Below are 20,752 nucleotides of genomic sequence, written 5' to 3'. Positions count from 1 at the left end.
GAGGTCTGTTCCCAGGACGACTGGTGGAGCTTCCTCCTCACCAGAGACATGGTCTGTGCCGGAGGGGACGGCGTCAAGTCCTCGTGCATGGTGAGTCTGAGAAGATCAGCTTTTAGTGCTGCGGGTGAGGAGAGAAGGTGTTGTTGTTGTTGTTGTTGTTGTTGTTGTTGTCATGAAAGCAAAAAGCTGAAATAGAGTTACGTTTCATGCTTTTACAAGTGCGCACAAGATTTCTTCACTTAAAACACAATAAGTAAAAAATGTTTCTCTAAATTTCTTCTTCTTCTTCTTCTTCTTCTTCTTCTTCTTCTTCTTCTTATTATTATTATTATTATTAAGCGTATTTCAAGTAAAAGCCACTTAGTGCACTAACAGATAATTCCACTTATTATTTTTCTAGTTAAAAGTAGGAGTAATTCAGCAGTGTAACGTGATCCCTGCACTATGGAGTTATTAAGCTGTTTAAATCAAATCAAAGCACATTTATTAATAAATGACATTTAAAAGCAGCCAGAGCTCACCACTGACAGCATCACATTATGAGAGAGACGACATAACACACAAAACAACGTACGAGCAGCAATAATCAGCGCTTATCTCGTTCTATCTGGAGTCAAATTCCAAAGAGATCAAATAAATAAGAAGGTGCCGTGTCTTTGAAGCCTTTAAATGATTAAAAAAACTTGATTTGAGCACAGCATTACGGTGCGTGGTGTGGACTTGTGTTTATTGTGGTCTTTAGTTTCTACAGTAGCACGTGCTGTGGACCAGTGTTCTTTACGCTCTGTACATTATGGACACACGTGGGGAATATCACATTACACCTTTTCACATCTTCATTTGAATCATTCGTGGATTCCTCATTAAAGGATCATTCTTCATCCCAAATTTGAACTCTATTGTGTGAACTTTTCATCCATCTAGCTTTTCTTTTATTGTCATTTCCTCTCGAGTCGACAAAGCATCTTTTGTGCATAAATTAAATAAATATTACATTAGCTATTCCAGGTACAAAGCCTCAGTCGAGTCTTTGTTCTTGCCATGGTTCCTCTTATTATAGTTCTTGCATGGTCATTTGGCCACAACTCTGGCATTTTTGACCCCCTGAACATTGATGAATGTCACACATGGGGTCATAGGTCACACATGGGGTCATAGGTCACACATGGGTCATAGGTCACACATGGGGTCATAGGTCACACATGGGTCATAGGTCACACATGGGGTCATAGGTCACACATGGGTCATAGGTCACACATGGGGTCATAGGTCACACATGGGTCATAGGTCACACATGGGTCATAGGTCACACATGGGGTCATAGGTCACACATGGGGGCATAGGTCACACATGGGACATAGACGCGATCGGCCTGAACTCGAATGAAATGGAGGTTGTGAGAACGCCCGTCGCAACAGTGTCGACTAGTTCAAAAAAGAAAAAACATGAAACTCTTTATCTTTGGCCTAGGCACATGAGACTTGGGACAGTGATGGAGCTACCTTTGACCTCTGACCTTTGAGGAGTCAAACGCACCTGGCAGCATCGCTGTGTGATAAACAGGAAGTCAGCCATGTTGAATCAAAGTGGCACCGCCAAAATTGTACTTGTCTTAGGTTTTTTGTCCGATCAAGCTCAAAACAACACTTTTTGCATCTAAAGACATTGAAATATTAATAATATTGTAATAAATGTTCAAAATAATGTTGATATTCTTTACGGTCTCTGCGTAACACGCCCTCAAAAAAGGCTTAATTTCCTGTTTTTTCAAGGACAAGTCACGCCTAATGGAATTGATCTACGGAGCTCATATTTCACTCACTAATGTGTTTTTATGTCTGATTGGAAATAAATACCATGTAACAAATGTACTCTATAGCGCCCCCTACACATTGTGGGAAAAACTCAACATTGTCTGATTTGTTTGAAACTCATGGATTATATTCTCCTCAAGACAACATGAAAAAAGTGCATTGCAGATATTGTGTATTTTCACAATTGGCCAGCAGGGGCGCAATGAATGCCTTCACTTCCTCTTCCTCTTTTATTTTGATGGAACATTTCTTCTCGTGCCGTGGTCTTAGCATTAGCGGTAGCATCAGCATTAGCGGCGGGTCTCTGTTGCTAGGTAAAGGGGGTACAGGGAGGAGGGGGTTTAAAGAATAAAGTCTAAAGAATAAAGTCTAAGAGAATGCAGTATCGGGGCAACCGCGATCAAAAGGCGGGAAGGCGGTCGCGAGGGAAGGCGGTCGCGAGGGAAGGCGGTCGCGCGGGTGGCGAGAGCCATCATCGCCGCTACCGCCGCTTTAATTGAGACATTGTTCTTTTCTTCACATCCGTCCAAACTTCTGCGACACAAACACAAGCGGTCACTGACTTTGACAATAACATAAAGATATAATCAAAATACATCCCATGCAAAGGTTCCTCAGCAGCATAAATATAGCACGTCCCTCTCGGCTTTCAGGGAGACTCGGGCGGTCCTCTGAACTGCCAGAACAGGGACGGGTCCTGGGAGGTCCATGGCGTGGTCAGCTTCGGCTCGGGTCAGGGCTGTAACGTGGTCCAGAAGCCCAGCGTCTTCACCAGGGTCAGCGCCTACAACGGCTGGATCAGCTCCGTGAGTTTATGCGCTCGTCGTCACGGCAACGCGACACACAAGCTGACAGAAGCATGTATTTTCGGAAATGACCATAAAAGGGTTTAAAGTGTGCGTTTGTTTTGTTTTTGCAGACCATGACCAAGCACTGATGAAGAGCAGGAAATAAAACAACAACCCACATGACCCGTGTCCCGGTTATTTGTGTCTATATTGATTACAAAACCTGATATATTTTGGCCCTAATTATGCCTAATTTTTACTTTATTTGGTGTATTTAAACCTGTTGTGTATATAAATGATAGTTTTACACCAATTGAGTTGTCATATGTGGAGAAAAAGTTGAATAAAATTGTAGAAAATGACAGGAAGTGACATCACACTAGGGAAAATCATTCTCGTCAAAGTTTGTTCACAACTTTTTTGACTCTCTCAACATTATTTCAACAAAATTAAGTCGCTCTCATATATTTTTATTCATCAAATAAATAAATAAAGGAATAAATGAGTTTTTGCCGAGTGTGATGTCATCAATTGCAAACAGGAAGTGAAATTATAAACCTAAAAGCTGAGCTATTCTGGGATAACATTTTTATCATTTTTAGCTAAATTCAAAATATATTCATCTTAACTGCATTTTAGTTCAACAAGTTGTCCGACCTGTAGGAGGCACTTTAATGTATAATTGGAGAACGTATAGACAGCAGCTTTCACACAAAAGCCTGGTCAGCAGCGAGAACAGGCCAGAAGAAGAGCCCCTGATGATGCTCCTGAGACAAACAGCGCTTTGGGGCAGAAGGAGGTTCTGATGATCTTCTGTTGTCCACGACGTCCACGAGGATCTCTTTTGTCTAGGTGACTGCTCCACCTAGCCTCTAGTTCGTCTTCTACAATATTGTGTCGTCTGTAAGCTTCACGGTGTGGTTTGTAGCAGACCTCGGGAGTCGGGAAAAAGCCTTTATCACCAGTTTTTTTTCTATCGACGATGACCAGAATTTCCAGACACAATCAGGAGGCTAAAAGGCTAAACTAGCCTCTTAAAGGACCCCATTAAAGGACGGATAGTAAACAAGACTTAGAGGTTTAGTTTCTGTTGAAACCAACAACACTTTTTCATCAGGAGGTCCCGCCCGGTGGGCAGGGCCTACTCAGAGTAGGATAAATATCTGAGTTCCCGGTCTGGATTTGCAGATTGAGTAAAACAGCAATGCACAAAAGGCTCAAACAAACAATTAAATTAGCAATTTATTAACAATAATTGCTAATAAATTGCTAATTTAATTATTAAATTAGTCAGAATTTCAATCACTTCTTACCAATTAAGAATTATTTATCTTCTAGCACTGAGTAGGCTCAAGTATTTAGGGTTTAGTGGAAATTCACATTCATCCACTGGATGGTGCTCTTTCTCAGCATAAAAATAAACTACATGAAGTTAAAATAAAATAAATAATAAAACACATTTCTACAATTAAATGCAATTAAAACGCAGTAACTTTTTAAAAAACACAAATGAAACTCGTCAGAACAGAGCAAGAGCCATATTCATGTGCATCAACTGATGTAAATAAGAGTGTTTACTTTACCATTATTATTATTATTATTAGTAGTATTATTTGTCCTATGCCAGCTGTTTTTTTTTTAATTTAAATGTTATTATTGTTATTTTTACTATTATTATTTTATTGTATCTTTATTTTTATTTTATTTTTTTCCCTCCATTCCCTACTAAGATATGAGAGGACCTGTTTACAGGAGTTTTTTGTTAATAAGAGTTTTTGTTTTTTTATATAAGAGTTCTTCTATTAAGAGTGTTTTTTTTTTAAACTTCCTATAAGTTATCTGTCCTTTCCTCTGTATCTACCTGCGCTGTAACACCAACATCCCCCCATGTGTGGACAATAAAGGATTATCTTATTTTATCTTAGCCACTAATCCCAGTACGGTCTCTCATCCCAGTTCTAACCAAACCCAACCCTGCTAACCTTCCAGACCATACAATAATGATGATGTGTTTTTTTGAATTAGTATATCTAGTTTTCAAAATTTTGATTGCACTTTCTCTGTTACAAAACAAATACATAAAAACTTAAACATTTATGTAAACTTGCATCATTCTCATTCACACCATTTTGCCAAATAAGATAAGATGAGATATTCCTTTATTGTCCCACATGGGGAAATTTCATTGGTGCAACGCAGGTAGATACAGAGGTAGATACAGAAGAACAGATCACTTATAGGAAGTCTGAAAAACACTCTCAATAGAAGATCTCCTATAGACAAAAACTCCCATAGACAAAACCTCCCATTACCCAACAAGGGATGGAGGGGAAAAATAATAAAGATAAAAATAAATAATAAATAAATACATAAATACCAGGGTTAGGGTTAGATACATAGGGTTAGATAAAATACATAGGGTTAGATAAAATAAATATAAAATACAAGGAAACGAGTCCTCGAAGCCATCCTGCACTTTGATAGAACAGACTAATAAAATATATATAATCTCCCTGGTTCAAAAGCATAAACACACTCACAAAAACACGAAATACTAAAAAGAACAGAAAAAATAGAAGAAGAAAACAAACACACACATTAGTCGCGCTCTGATTGGCTTGCTCTAAAAGGCCATCCCGCGCTCTGATTGGCTGACGCGCGGGGCCACACACGCAGGTCCGCGTCAAACATAAAGGACCGAGGACGCGTCCCTCTCCTGCTGTCCGCGGCACCTCCACCCTCCCGTGCGGCACCTCCACCCTCCCGTGCGGCACCTCCACCCTCCCGTGCGGCATGAATGGGACTTTATTACACCGCCCACGCGAGTTAGTGTCGATATAAACGCGGCTCTCATTGCGCGGCGCGATTTCCCCTCGGTCAAGCAGTTAGCTTAGCCTGTTAGCTTCTGTTTCATGCAGGACGTGTGCTTCGTTCACGGAAATAGTTCCACGGCTCAAGCAAGATTTGGGCTCTTTTTCCCGACCCTCCGCACACTGAGATCTCGTGAACCCACGGCGTTGAGTTTACACGCGTGGTTTTTGTTTCAAACCTCTGGAAAACAGGAAGTCCGCGGGTGTCAAGTCTCAACGCTGCTATGCTAACTAGCCGTTAGCACCAGGGCTTCTGTCTGCATTGGTTCATTGCGCGTGAGTTATTGGGGATTCTCGTGCTTTATAGCGGGGAAAGCATCGCCACAAACTGCCATTTAGCTGAAGAAAAGTGGCCAAAATGATTCCAGAAACGGTGCCAAAAGAAGACGTTTTTCTCGCCTCGGCAGAGTTTTGCAAGACTTCTCATGTCTCCAGCTTTGATAAATACAAAGAACTCTACATGAAGTCCATAGAAAACCCCGGCGGTAAGTCTGTTATGATATGATTCAGAAAAGAGGATTATAATGTAGCTGCTCATTCATTATCAGGAGCTTTAATTGGATAAAAACAAGCTGCAATTTAGCCTTTATGTTAGGAGTTGACTTGTCACACATATTTATAGTTTATTGAGAAGAAAATGAACGTTTCTGAATTAGAGCTGCAAGAAATTATTGGTTAAAAAAGAAAAAATAATCTTACTCTTATTTACATTTGTTTTTTTCATTATTATACATGCATGCATACATACATTTTTTACATGGCATATAATATTGCAGTTATGTGTAATAAGCAGACTCTAAAACACAAACGAAAAGAGCATTTATTTTATTTATACAAGGAAAACCATTCATTCATTAATAAATACATACGCAAGATATTGAAATAAAACACTATTAAAACAATCAATAGATAAAAGCACACTATGAGATCAAATTAATGACATAAAACGAGTACACACTTATAATATACCGTAGCGTTATTAAATCAAAATGTCCAGTTAAAGAATATTCTGTTTCTGATTTTCATCTATAATGCACATTATTTGTCTCAAAGCCTTAAGTTTCCACATTTTAACCTCTTATTTTGTTGCTAATGTTCAATAGGAGAAAATGTGTGACTAGTCGACTACTGAGATGATCATTAGTTGCAGCCCTTTTCTGGATATAGACTGTTGAAGAATAAATTGTATTATTTATCAAATCCATAAATAGTTTGTTCTTTTAAATTTAATAATGTGGGATTTGTTTTAGAGTCTGACGTTTTTTCTCACAAATGCTGAAAATCTAAACGTCAAACACATTTCACAACATGCCATGAATGAACCACTATTAATAATAAGAACTCGTACGACGGTCAGTGAATGTTTTTACTTGATTTAAGCAATGTTCAGTATTCACGAGGCTCACGGGAACGTCCAAGGTCATCTCGAATCGATAGCAATCCCAGTAATGGCTCCACCTCAGTCCACCTGCCATAAACTGTTGCATCAATCACGTTAACGCCGCCAAATCTGAGCTCATCTATATCTGCCTCAGCGACTCATTTTATTTTTAACCATGTACGGTGACAAAGCAGTACAAGAACTAAATGAAATGCTAAAGGCTCTTGATCTCACTTGTTAACGTTCCTCAACCTCATTTAGCTTAAAAAAATATTACAATCATTTAGATGAAAAAAACCTGTATGTCGTATAAGTCATAATGTGGAGTATAAGTCACATTTTGGGGGGAAATTGACTAAATCCATTGAATTCTTCTTCCTCTGTGTCACTTCTAAACAACTCCACAAACTCCAGAGGAAGTGCAGATTCTTCTTCTGCGTTGCTTAGAGCCTAGAGCGCCCTCTTGTGGTTGTCTGTGTGCAAATAATCAACATGAAAATAACGTATAATATCACATAAGTCGCTCTGCAGTATAAGTCGCAGCCAAACTATGAAAAAAGGTGCGACTTATAGACCAGAAAATACGGTATTTAACGTGTTTGAGCGCTGTAATAGAAAGAAAGTGATCAGGCCAGCTTTTCCTGAACGAGCTGGTCACCGCCGCTGGACTCTGAACTGTGGTTTAATAATGTTTATGACGTCTTATTCTTACAGTTATCATAAAGTGAGTAAAGCACTGATGACAAATGTTACTGAAGTTATTAAGAAATCCTGAAGTGTAGATAATGTATGAATGTGATGGAAACCACAGTTTGTTGGATGAATGTCGGTGATTATTAGAGAGGGTTTTTATTATTTTTAATTCACAAATGTATTAAAACTAAGGCCTTTGTTATTTTATTACTTGGTTTAAGTATCCGCCGCACTTAGATTATTGATTTATACAATATAAATAAAATCAATTTTTATTAAAAAAAAATTATAAAGTACCGCTGACAAAGCAAAATAGCATTAAATTAAGGCCGTGGCTGCAGAGGCGCGACGCGGTCAAATAACCCAGCAGTTTCAGGAGCCTGGCAGTGCCATATAGCCTCATGGCTAACCTTAACCCGGCGCGGTCAAATAGCGCAGCAGTTTCAGGAGCCGCGGCACAAAATAACATGGCAGTTTCGGCCGCGCGCCGCGGCTCTGTAGACACTTCCTTAAATTAAATGTAAAAATCAGTATTAAGTCAAAAGATAAGAGTGCGTGAAGCAATTTCTTGCCAAACTCCTGCGAAAGTCTGACGAGGCTGCTCCGAGCTGCTCTGTGCCTGCGCGCGGTCCCGTCTCTCTGTCTGCTGTGCGCCTTTATATCGCAAATACACATTTTAAAACCTGTTACCATCCACCTGTGCGCCAGCGTGTATTTTCCAAATTAGAAAAGTTCTATTACATCATCACTTTTATTTCCGTGTTCAATACCAGCAAGTTATACATCATTTTAAAGGTCAGTTTCTCAACAAAACGAATATGTTGTTGATTTACAGTGAATAATATGCCCCAATAAGCAATTGCCAATAGTTTGTGAGAAAGTCTAAACTTTTACAAATGCATGTCCTACCTGTTTATGACGGACGAAACTGCTTTCAATCTGTACATTCTTGTACTCAGTTTGTCCGTAAGGAACCATAGAAAAACAATATCCACTTGTATTTTTCCTGAAGTTATTTGATTTTGAGATATTGTCAAGTAAACAAAGTTTCCTTCTCTGGCTCATACTTTTCGTCCGGCTCGTCCAGCGCATTTCTCCGTCCATAACAAATGACCTGTTTGACTTATAAGATGGTGTTTGGCATCGATCTTTTCTTCAGACTGTTAGCTACAGAATGAGACCATCCACGACGCGCTCATCCATGTTTGTTTACGTTCACTTAGCGCATGCTTGAGATGACGTAGAAGACTTTGATTGACATTATTCTAGCCAATAAGAATAGCTTTAGAATGCGGGGTGGGACTGAGGGCTTCTTCACACAGAATCTTCTCTATTCACGTGCATAAAGGCTGTCGGGCCTAGATTTTTCAGCAGGAGGTGACTAGATTTTACGCATCACGTTTTCTGATTTTATTAGCCTTTTGGACGCGCAATTTGTTATATGTATTATACCAATAAAAAAAAAATATATTTTTTATATATTATCTTTTTTTTTTTTCACAATATGGGAAATTCATGGGTAAACTCATCTTTACACATTTTCACATACATTGTTTTTAGCAGTTATAGGTATTAGTGGCGTACTAAACATCAAAATGTATGTTTTATGATCATAAAGGAGCTAAAATTGTAATAAAACAGTTTGGCACAGTTGGCACATATTTGGATCACTTGTTCAGAATATACTTTTTGATACAAAAAGGTCAACAGCACCAAAATGCCTGTTCCCAGAGATCTGAAACTTTACAGTTGTTGTCAACAAGATAAACATCATGTACAGTGAACAGCATAGGCACACAATGAAGTTGTCTTGCTTAGAACCATTACGCGAAATAGGTGGATGGTAACAGGTTAAACCCGTTTACCACATTTTCTTCAGCGCGTTTTTGCTGTGACTGGGTGACATTGGGGGAGGGTGCACACTTAAGTGTCAGTTCTGTCTGTCTAAAACATGCTAAATCTACTGTTACACGCTCCTGCATACTGCAACCCCCCCCCCCGTGTTTTGGGCAAACCCGGAAGAAAACATCTTTTGAAATTATATTTATATTTCGCCCGCCTGTGGTTTGATTCTCGCGGTTTTCTTGTCAAACGTGCCAATTCATCGCAATCCACAAAAGACCAAAGCATTCCGCAAACATCCCAGTAAATCCCTCGATGTTCACGCGTTTCCTCCTTTGATTCCGTGCAGAGTTCTGGGGCGGCGTGGCCAAAGACTTCTTCTGGAAGACCAAGCACTGCGGCGACTTCCTGAGCTACAACTTCGACGTGACGAAGGGAGAGATCTTCACCAAGTTCATGGAAGGGGCCACCACCAACATCTGCTACAACCTCCTGGATCGCAACGTCCACGAGAAGAACCTGGGCAACAAAGTGGCCTTTTTCTGGTGAGCCGTTTGAACGCGAGACCCGCACGTCGGTCGATGTAGCGTGAAGCTAATTTCATAGATGTAGATTTGAAACGTGATTGGGATATTTACGAAAATTAACATCTCTATTTGTTTTTGATTATCTCGATGTTGATATTCAACTATATTATGGCATCAGAAATGTGCTAAAACGTTCTTGTAAACGTTTTAGTTGAGGGTCAGTGATTGCACAAATTGTGAATCGTCTCCAATAGTGATTTCAATTTCGATACAAAGGAATATATTCGATTCTCTTTACTTGATACCAAAATGAGGCTCTTTTTTTCAGGTCAAGGCTTTAGACTTTAGACCGTTTCAACACGAATTGTACTTTCTCTATAAAGTATTATGGTCTTATTCTAGTTCAGATAAATCTTATCTTAAAACTGTTCAGAAAAAGTCACATTTTGTCCTGTTCATGGGATTTGTTTGTATTGTTCATTGTTTGAATCATAACCTAGTTTCGATACTTGTTTTGCTATTTATTAGTATCCATTGTTTGATACTTTTGACTTCTCTAGACTCAAATCATAAATATCTTGTTGCAAGTTTACTTTCTTTCTTTTTTATCAGTTTCTTTTATAGACGCACCTACGGCTGGGCAATTTCCCAACAACAAATTTAAAATCCAACAGAAATGTGTTAAAACATGTCTTTTAACACATGTAATTAAGACACAGTTGAAATGTCACGGCACAAACATCACTGTATACCCCTATTTGAAAGCGTATAAAACATTTTTCAAATTTTAATTATTAATCAACTCTTTTTCTTGCATTTCTTACAATAAACAATACACTTGATATTCTAACTAAGCATATTTTCACAGCAATATCATCTACATTTTGATAGATTTCCCATTTTTAAACTCAAGATCTTCAAATTCCCTCGTGTCCAAAGCAACAGCTGAGGTTTTATCCATGTTATATCTTCCACCTTTACTGTTGAACAAGCTCCAACGTCGTAATATCAAAGGCTGCATTGTGTACTCTGAGGGCACGTCATCTTCCCCGAGTCAATATGCCACATGGACGCACGCCCTCATTGCTCAGTGCAGTTAGAGGATTATGTCAAAAGTTCATATTTTTTTCCCCTCCATTCTCAAAACGTCTTTCCCCAAATTGCAAAGCTTGGTCGCAGTCAAAAGAACAAAACAAAAAGCACTGCAAAATGTTTTTAGTCTTGTTGAACCAGGAAGTTGGAATGATTTATAGTGTTGTTTATGGGCCCAATCCATTTGCCCCTCAGTACACTAAATCTAACAGCAGTGCTCGTCAGTCAGCGCTGGGTGAAAGCCAAAGAGCCAACACGCAACCCCTCATTTCTCATTCATTTCCATCTTGTTTATTAGAAACTAAGAAATTGGATCCACTGATGTTTAATGTATTAGTGTATCCAAAGATGCTCGTCTTCTTGAAGATTAGGGCTGCAGGAAATGATGATTTTCGTCGTCGAATCTGCGATAATTTTAGTCAAACTGTTATTTCTATTGTACTTTGAGACTTTTTAAACGCATTAACATCACCCAAGGTTGAACTATAGTGACTGAAGGCTTCAAGGCTGATAGAAATCTTTGTAATTTTATTTTGTAGTTTTTAAAAATAATCTGTATAATAACGATCGCCATCATAATATGTCTTTTTTTAAAATCTACTAGTCAGGAATAATAATTTTATTTGTTATTTAGTTATTTTAAAATTTATTTAAATTTATTTAAATGTATTTAAATTTATTTAAATTTATTTAAATTTATTTTTTTATATTCATTTTATTTATTTTATTGTTAGGAGCACCAGTAGAGCGTTTGTATTTTATGTTTTGTCTGCAGCAATTTGGAAAATGTGCTATATAAATAAACTAGATTAAATTAGATTAAATCCGTTAATTGCATTGCTTTGCCTTGAATTGGCACAGAATTCCATGAATAAACTTAACCTGTTACCACCCACCTATTTTCGCCCTGTGCACAATGGTTGGACATACCCAAATGGCATTGCTTATTAAAAGAGGATCTTATGTTCCACATGCAAGTGTGATGCATCATTAGAAAGCTTAGGCCTTCTAGTTTCTGCAGATGTGCACATGAACACTGCCAGGGCTTCAGAACTTACACTACAGAAGCCCAAACATAAACAAAACATCCTTTTTTAGTCTCGCCTGAATATTGTCAATTTGTAATGGTCCTGAGCATGACATATTTCATTGTGTGCATATGCTGTTCACTGTACATGATGTTTATCTTGTTGACAACAACTGTGTAAAGTTTCAGATCTCTAGGAACAGGCATTTTGGTGCTGTTGACCTTTTTGTATCAAAAAGTATATTCGGAACAAGTGATCCAAATATGTGCCAACTGTGCCAAACTGTTTTATTACAATTTTAGCTCCTCTATGATCATAAATCATACATTTTGATGTTTTGTAGGCCACTAATAGCAATTATAACCGCTAAAAAAGAAATATGTGAAAATGTGTAAATATGAGTTTACCCATGAATTTCCCATATAGAGGTTAAAAAAAAATAAATATATATAATATTTTTATTTTATTTTTGTATTGGTATAATAATACATATATCTAACAAAATGCACGTCCAAAAGGCTAATAAACTCAGAAAACGTTATGCGCAAAATCCTGCCGAGAAATCTGGCTCTTTACAGCCTTCCCGGAGCCTTACGCACGAGAATACAGAAGATTCTGTGTCAATAAGGCCTTTGTCCCGCCTATCAGGAAAAAGGTCTCCTCATTGGCTAGAATAATATGTCACTCAAAGTCTCCTGCGTGCCTGTTAGCAGAAGCTAAGGGCTAAAAACAAAGATGGACGCGCGCTTCGGAAGCGGCGAATTTTTTTCCTCCGGAGGTTGTAGCAAACAAACCCGGTGACAGAAAAAATCGTGGATGGTCTCATTCTGTAGGTAACAGTCTAAGTAGGCCATAGGCTGTAGCCTGTATCGTTCAAGTTCGCTACACCTGTCACAAGACTAAAAAATGACTTCAAATATAAAATTATCATTGTACCATTAGCTCATGACCAAAAGTTCTCCACTCGCATCGCGCCAGTTTTTTTACGGCAATAACTTAAATGCGGAACTATATTCTCAGCCTGATAGCGCAATATCCCTACGCCTGAATCATTCCGCCTCTGAATCAGCCAATCAGGGGAGAGATTACTACAACAACATCAAACATGGCTTCTCCCGTGGAGCGTCATGTTGTCTCTCGAGCCGATAGAAAACGCTATGAAAATATGGATTACACGTGCATCACACACATTTCAGCGGTAGAAAAAGAACAAACACAGCCACAGACTGTTGTCCTCTGGAGGAAGCTGGTGACTTGTGCTCAGAAGTGGATAGAAATTGACGGAATAGACCGCGCGTTAGCGGCAGCTGTTTGTGTACACAATGATGACTTCGCCAAACAAAACTATCCTACGTCTTCTGTGGCTTCTTCGGACGGAAATCTTTCTCATTTTCTGGAAAGTAACAAGCCAGGCTTTCACCCTACATGCTATAGACGTTTCACCCTACATGCTATAGACGTTTCACCCTACATGCTATAGACGTTTCACCCTACATGCTATAGACGTTTCACCCTACATGCTATAGACGTTTCACCCTACATGCTATAGACGTTTCACCCTACATGCTATAGACGTTTCATTGACAAGAAACGAATTACTAGTGCTGAAAAGCTTGCGGCAATACAGTCGGTCTGTGGGCAGCATGGAGAGGGTGAGGATGACGCTGAATCTACCACATCAACTCTGCCACCTTCTCCCAAACGACTGAGATCTACCACAGATGTAAAGACAAAATCATCTAAAAAGTCAAGCGATGTACTTCCTGCAGTTTGCATCATTTGCAGAAGGTTGATCGCTGTATCAAAGAGGCTCACAAGACAAAGAAAGATAAATTGGTCCAAGCTGAAACTTTAACTGCTGGTGAGTAGATTATATACTGATTCTTGCATGTGTGTTTTCTCTTGCTCGTGGTAAATAGGACTAATCACAGTGAAATAAGTTGGCGAAAATATACATAGATAAGATATTCCTTTATTGTCCCACGTGGGGAAATTTCATTGGTGCAACACAGGTAGATACAGAGGTAGATACAGAAGAACAGATCACTTATAGGAAGTCTGAAAAACACTTTCAGTAGAAGATCTCCTATAAATAAATAAAAACTCCCATAGACAAATAAATAAATACATAAATACCATTGCATGTGATCACGACAGTAATTGCACATGAATATGTGTCACGACAGCACATAGATTGCACATGAATTTCACAGTAATTGCACATGAATTCCAACAGCAATTGCACATAAGATAATCCTTTATTGTCCCACATGGGGAAATTTCATTGATGCAACGCAGGAAGATCCAGAGGTAGATACAGAAGAAAAGAACAGATCACTATAGGAATATGTGCCTAGTTTATTACATGTAGGTGTAGATGTAATGTACGTAAGACTGTATGATGATGTGAGTTGAATAAAAGGGCAATACAACTTTTGCGATTGTTTACTGATTGTGCTCACCCTTGATTGAAATTCTTTTACTTCTCCTTTACTAGGAAGTTTGGTCAAAGCAGCTGAATAAAGAGCAGATGAATCCATCCTGATGTGTACCAGAGGTAAAGATTGTGTTGCCATTGAAGGCACCTCTATCACAAGAGGTGTTACAAAGAATACTCAAGCTTTCCGACAAAGAAGACAAGTGATGAAAGGTAACATTTTGGTAATCAAATAAAATATATATATTTCCATATATTTAGATAAATTCATAATTTAATTGAAAATTATTGTAATGACTACACGATCATTTTAAAGACGTTTGAATCAAAGCAAATTTCTGTTTGTAGTGAGCTAGTACATTTCAATCACTGACCAATCACTGCATTTCCTTGCTTTATACAGGTGACCCAAAGTCTGGGAGTATGGCGATGCATATACAGCATTCTGTGACACTGTGTCATCCGGACACGACTGATTGAAAATCAGGAAATCCTCAGAAGATGCTCTTGTCCCTGTTCCAGAAATTCATCAAAAAACACCATGGTCATGGAAGTTACCGGTAATTAAATTATTCTTATTGTTTATGAAAGAAAACAAGAGACGATCAGATAAACATCACAGCTATGTTTATTCATGAAATTTCATTCAAGATCAAACCAATCCAGTTAGCTACAGGAGTCTACATATTTTCATTCATTTTATTTATTTATACAGGGAAAACCCAGTGAGAAAAGTGGTTACCCTGTTAAAACACAACACAAAATAAACAACAAACATAGGATACTAAAACACAAATAAAATAATAATTCTAAAACTAAAACACAAATAAAATAGTAATCTATCAATACTTATGAATTTCTATTCCTTGTCTAATTTTTACAGATCCGATGCGAAGAAGAAACCTGAGTGAAATGGTTTCCACAGAGACGACAGGACTTCTCCACCAGGATTTTTCTACTGAAACTGATATGTCAGTTTCTGAGATGTCATGTAGTGATGGAGAAATGGTGCCAGAAAGTGGTAAAGATGCAGCACTGCGAGAGCTCTCAAGGACAGTTTACAGTGCAGGTGTATCACTGAAACAAGCGGTCAAGAGTGCCCCTAGGATGGATGAAACAAGCGGTCAAAAGTGCCCCTAGGATGGATGTAAATATGCCTCCTACATCAGAGGATCTAAATGTTTCCTCTGCCAGAAAGATTGTGCCAATTGAACTTTATAACTTACTAGCTTGGTGTGTAGGTGCTAGTGATAAATTGACATTGTCTAACATGGTAAATGTATCCGAGGAGGTTGATCTTTGTTTACTGTCAATTTGCCAAGATATATATTTGTCCTCAAAAGGTAAAAATCAAACCAGTGTTGTACTTACACATTTTGACATCAATCATACTTATATCATTCCTCTGTTTGTATGTATATCCTATTCTGCAGAAAGTTTGCCTTATACTAGCTCGAAAGATACACATGTTAATTAACCTGTTTATCACGCTTTAAATACTGCTTTTATGATTGTAATTATTTGTTCATATTGAAAATACATTACATAAAATTATATCCGTTCTATAGAATAAAACCTTTACCAATAGCCTATGTTTTCTTTCTTCAAATGGGCAACTGGTGTTGAAAGGGTTAAAATACTACTTTTAGATTATGTTTTTATAGTGTAGTATGAATCAAGAATAGAGAATTTGTAATTGTTGAAGCATCAGTTGAATACTAAATGTGGAGTAAGAGTTTTCAAGTGCGTAACGATAACATGCAAAATTGTTAAAATTGTTTTTTTTTAACTTACGTTTGCACATAAACTGAAGCACCCAGAGTCTCACCACTTTACATCCTCCAAGAAAGTAGTAATGTCTCTGAGAATCTGAATTTCTGAAGTAATCAAAGAATGAAAAAAATAAGAAGGTATGAAGATGGGTGTACACCCCAATTTGTCACATATTTGGGTAAACTGGCAACTTCGACACCTATTTTCTCAAATACTGGCAGAAATCATGCGGAGAACTTTTTCCCCCAGCTCAAGTACATCTTTGAGATTGGAAAACCACTTTTGAAAAGTAGTCTTGATGTGGTGGAGCGAAATTCATTTTCTAGCCACATTCTGAGTTACAGCCTATGGCCTAAAGGAAGAGATCAATGTCAAACACTATCTTATAAGTCAAACAGGTCATTTGTTATGGACGGAGAAATGCGGCGGACAAGCGCATTCTCGTCCGGTGAGAAACGAAGAAAAGTTTGTCCATCCATCCATCCATCTTCTGCCGCTTTATCCGGGGCCGGGTCGCGGGGGCAGCAGTCTGAGCAGGGACTCCCAGACTTCCTTCTCCCCAGACACTTCCTCTAACTCCTCCGGGGGCATCCCGAGGCGTTCCCAGGCCAGCCGAGAGACATAGTCTCTCCAGCGTGTCCTGGGTCTTCCCCGGGGCCTCTTCCCGGTGGGACATGCCTGAAACACCTCCCGAGGGAGGCGCCCAGGAGGCATCCGGAACAGATGCCCGAGCCACCTCAGCTGGCTCCTCTCGACGTGGAGGAGCAGCGGCTCTACTCCGAGCTCCCCCCGTGTGGCCGAGCTCCTCACCTTATCTCTATCTCTAAGGGAGCGCCCAGCCACACGGCGGAGGAAACTCATTTCGACCGCTTGTATCCGCGATCTTGTTCTTTCGGTCACTACCCAAAGCTCATGACCATAGGTGAGGTCAGAACGTAGACCGACCGGTAAATAGAGAGCTTTGCCTTTCGGCTCAGCTCCCTCTTTACCACAACGGTCCGATGCAGCGACTGCATCACTGCAGCCGCTGCACCGATCCGCCTGTCGATCTCACGCTCCATCCTTCCCTCACTCGTGAACAAGACCCCGAGATACTTGAACTCCTCCACTTGGGGCAAGGACACCCCACCCACCTGGAGAGGGCAAGCCAAGAAAAGTTTGTTTACTTGACAATATCTCAATCGGATAACTTCAGGAAAAATACAAGTGGATATTGTTTTTCAATGATTCCTTACGGACAGACTGAGCACAAGGATGTACAGAATTAAAGCTGTTTCGTCCGTCATAAACAGCAAACAGGACATGCGTTTGTAAAAGTTGAGACTTTCTCACAAACTATTGGCAATTGCTTCTTGGGGCATATTATTCAATGTAAATCAATGACATATTCGTTTTGTTGAGAAAATAAGCTTTAAAATGATGTATGGCTTGCTGGTATTGACCACGGAAATAAAAGTGATGTAAGAGAATATTTGAGATATAGAAAATGTTCGCCGGCGGATAGGTGGGTGGTAACAGGTTTTAACTATCTATAATTTATTTAACTGCTGGATTTTTTGTTGCTCTAAAATACCTTGTTAAAAGCATCAATTCCTCCGGTTTAATGCCAGAAAAGTTTCATAAAGTACCTTGTTAAATGTCTGTATTGGACGGAGTCTTGCAGGAAGTATTACATGACTGGCTCCAACAATGGCCTTTAGAGAGGATGGATGAATGGAGGCGCTGCTCTCCTCTCTCCTTTGTTTACATCCCCAGCTCTTTTGTCCACTCTCACTTTCACTACGAACACAAGACTTCCCACGCTTTTGTTCCTCTGTTCTTTAAGGATGTCACGATATTTCACATTTTATTGTTACGATGATTGTGAGGGAGAAAAACGACACTATTTAACGATTTCTCTTTGTAAAATGGACTTTTCTGAACGGGTGACGGCAGGTAGTAGTTTACATTTAGGTAATTTTCTGGGACTATAAACTGAAGTAAAAAGACAACATTTTGTTTCTGAAGTTGTGTGGATTGTGTCTTAGTTTTTATGATCATATTGCAATTATTGATTAACCGAATAATGCTGACATTCACAAACGTATTTGATCTATTTGACTTCAACTAAAAATGTAACTTGAGTTTTGATCTGGCTTGGAATTTTGTAAAATTATTTTATTTTCCTTAATCAAGAACTAGTCTACAAATAAACTGCATATATGTTATTTCGTTATGGTTTAAGGTTAATTAATCCAGTTTGAATGAATGGTTTCTTGTCTAACAACTAATACCAAAGTTAGATATTCTTATTCCAATTAAAGAGTTTAATCCAAACGTTGAAATCCTTAAAGTGCCTCTGGCAGGTTGGACAAATCATTGAACTAAAATGCAGTTAAGATAAATATATTTAGAATTTTGATTAAAAAAAAATATAAAAACGTTTTCACAGAATAGCACATTTTTTTTAGGTTTATAATTTCACTTGTAGTTGATGACATCACAACGATGAAATTACCCAGCAAATGCCACAATTTTTTTGTTTGTAGAAATATGAGAACGACTTTATTTTGTTGAATTAACGTTTAGAGAGTCAAAAAATGTGGTTTTCTTTAGTGTAAATTATGCACAAACTTTGACTGGAGTGGGTGTCGCTTGTGTGATGTCACTTCCTGTCATTTTCTACCAGGTTTTCGACATTTTCCCCAAAAATACCTACTCGATTTTTGTAAAACTATAAATTATATGTACAACAGGTATAAAGTTAAAGTTAGTCAATTGTAAAAACCTGTCATGGGCACTTTAAATGTCTTTCGTTGTCAAGATCCAAGATTACCATTCTTCTAGTTTGTATGTGACCAGCTTTATAGAATTTATGATTTAAAAAAAACAGTAACGTGACATAAACGGCCAGATATACAGAGCACTTTACATTAAGGTTTACATTTTTGAAGCACAGACTGACTTTCATTTACCTATTTAAACTATCCCGATTCATAACTCTTTGGTTCTTATTATTGTGAGCAGAATGATGTCGACATGAGCGTTTGTGGGTCCATCTCCATCGTCTGATCTGCCAGCATTTATCCTCAGAAGCCCTCAGCGTTTTCTAACCTAATCATCCCAGGTCGCTCGTCTTCGTCCTCCTAGCTCGTTAGCGCCGTGTCTCGCTCTTGCCGTTACATCACTGGCTGATGGCGAGTTGGGACAGACACGCAGCAAAGCACTTAAGGATATGAGGCTTTTCTGCGGCGAGATTCTATCAAAGGGAAATATCAATGAGGAAGTGGACTCTGAAAGCAATTGTTCAAAATGCTGTTTAGATAAAAGCATCATTTAATATTAAAAATAAAACTGACACCTGCACTTATGTCTTTGTTGTAATTCTATGTATAGGCTAATTTTTTGGGATTTTTTTTGGTATCGATATTTGTCTAGCTGCAATTAATATTTTCTATTTACTCTTTGGTCACCTAATTTATTTTTAAGTTTATAAATGCAAGTTCACCTCACAAATGACAGTTCTTTTAGATTTCTTTTTTTTGTATTCGTCATATTTTTATATATATATATTTTTTTACATATAAACAAACAGAATGCAAAAAACTAGACAAGAGAAACAGCATAGAATAAAAACAGTAGATATCCAGCAAATAATAAAGCAAATAAAAAAGAGAAAATCAAGGCACACGAAACTCAAAGAAATTTGTCAATAAAAAAAAAAATTCTGAACGTACTTTTTCCATGCTATGAATGTGCTGTATAATGCGAGTAGTTCTTTAGATTTCAGGGACGTCTGAAAAGTCTAAATATGATGGGTCGTATTTGACCTACAGAGGCTAGAGTTCTAACCTCGATATTAGAGTCTGTCGTGACTTGTCTTTTTGGTGCTGACGGGCTCGGGTCAGATGGACATGTGAGACCAGTGTTGGAGCGGCACCCACTGTAGTGTATTATTAGCTTTAGCCTTCATGTGCCCTTATCACTATGTGTGGGCTTTCTGACCCGTCTACCCTGACCACCACACTCTGTAGCAGCAGACGGGGTTTATGAAGGAAATGAAAGGCTGGGTCAGGTTCTGCTCCGGGTCGGGTTCTGCTCCGGGTCGGGTTCTGCTCCGGGTCAGGTTCTGCTCCGGGTCGGGATCTGCTCCGGGTTGGGTCGGATTCTGCTCCGGGTCAGAGTGCTCGTTGTTATCGTTTGAGAGAAGACTGACACTAAACTAATGCAGTAAAGTGGCCTAAAAAGACAACGTTTGCCATAAGGATCTAATTCAAGATGAGATAAGATAATCCTTTATTGTCCACACATGGGGAAATTTCGTTGCTGCAACGCAGTAGATACAGAGGAAAAGGACAGATAACTTATAGGAAGTTTAAAAAACACTCTTAATAGAAGAACTCTTATGAAATAAGAAACTAAACAGCGTAAGACCAAATAATACTAATAATAATGGTAAAATAAGATATAAGTGAATTTCAATCTGAAATAGAAAGGGGTTAAAAGATGGTTTGATTACGTAGTATTT

The 20,752-nt window shown here is 38.6% G+C and overlaps 2 protein-coding genes and 1 long non-coding RNA gene across 4 annotated transcripts in view; all 3 read left to right on the top strand.

Moving 5' to 3' along the window:
* Nucleotides 1-2,785, top strand: part of LOC140362615 (chymotrypsin-like elastase family member 2A) — a 17,948-nt gene extending 15,163 nt beyond the window's left edge. Inside the window, exons 6-8 of the mRNA XM_072448708.1 lie at nt 1-90; nt 2,468-2,620; nt 2,734-2,785. The exon at nt 1-90 is cut by the window's left edge and continues 56 nt beyond it. Of these exons, the coding sequence (XP_072304809.1) occupies nt 1-90; nt 2,468-2,620; nt 2,734-2,751 (261 nt within the window). The 3' untranslated portion in view covers nt 2,752-2,785. The remainder of the gene's footprint in view (nt 91-2,467; nt 2,621-2,733) is intronic.
* A 2,552-nt stretch (nt 2,786-5,337) lies between these two features.
* The window catches only part of LOC140362614 (acetyl-coenzyme A synthetase, cytoplasmic-like), a 32,432-nt gene continuing 17,017 nt past the window's right edge, over nt 5,338-20,752 (top strand). For both annotated transcript variants that reach the window (XM_072448707.1, XM_072448706.1), the window contains exons 1-2: nt 5,338-5,957; nt 9,738-9,933. In XM_072448707.1, coding sequence (XP_072304808.1) covers nt 5,831-5,957; nt 9,738-9,933 — 323 coding nt within the window. In that variant the 5' untranslated portion in view covers nt 5,338-5,830. The remainder of the gene's footprint in view (nt 5,958-9,737; nt 9,934-20,752) is intronic.
* LOC140362384 (uncharacterized) lies at nt 13,672-15,026 on the top strand. Its single transcript, XR_011927082.1, has 3 exons — nt 13,672-13,896; nt 14,533-14,685; nt 14,876-15,026. It is a non-coding gene; the product is annotated as an uncharacterized lncRNA (long non-coding RNA).

The sequence above is a fragment of the Eucyclogobius newberryi genome, unplaced genomic scaffold (genome assembly GCF_026437365.1).
Source record: "Eucyclogobius newberryi isolate DKJ021-1_F unplaced genomic scaffold, fEucNew1.0.hap1 SCAF_17, whole genome shotgun sequence".
NCBI classification, from domain to species: Eukaryota; Metazoa; Chordata; class Actinopteri; order Gobiiformes; family Gobiidae; genus Eucyclogobius; species Eucyclogobius newberryi.
Note: the sequence above shows the minus strand (reverse complement) of the source record. Positions and strands in the feature narration are given on the sequence as shown.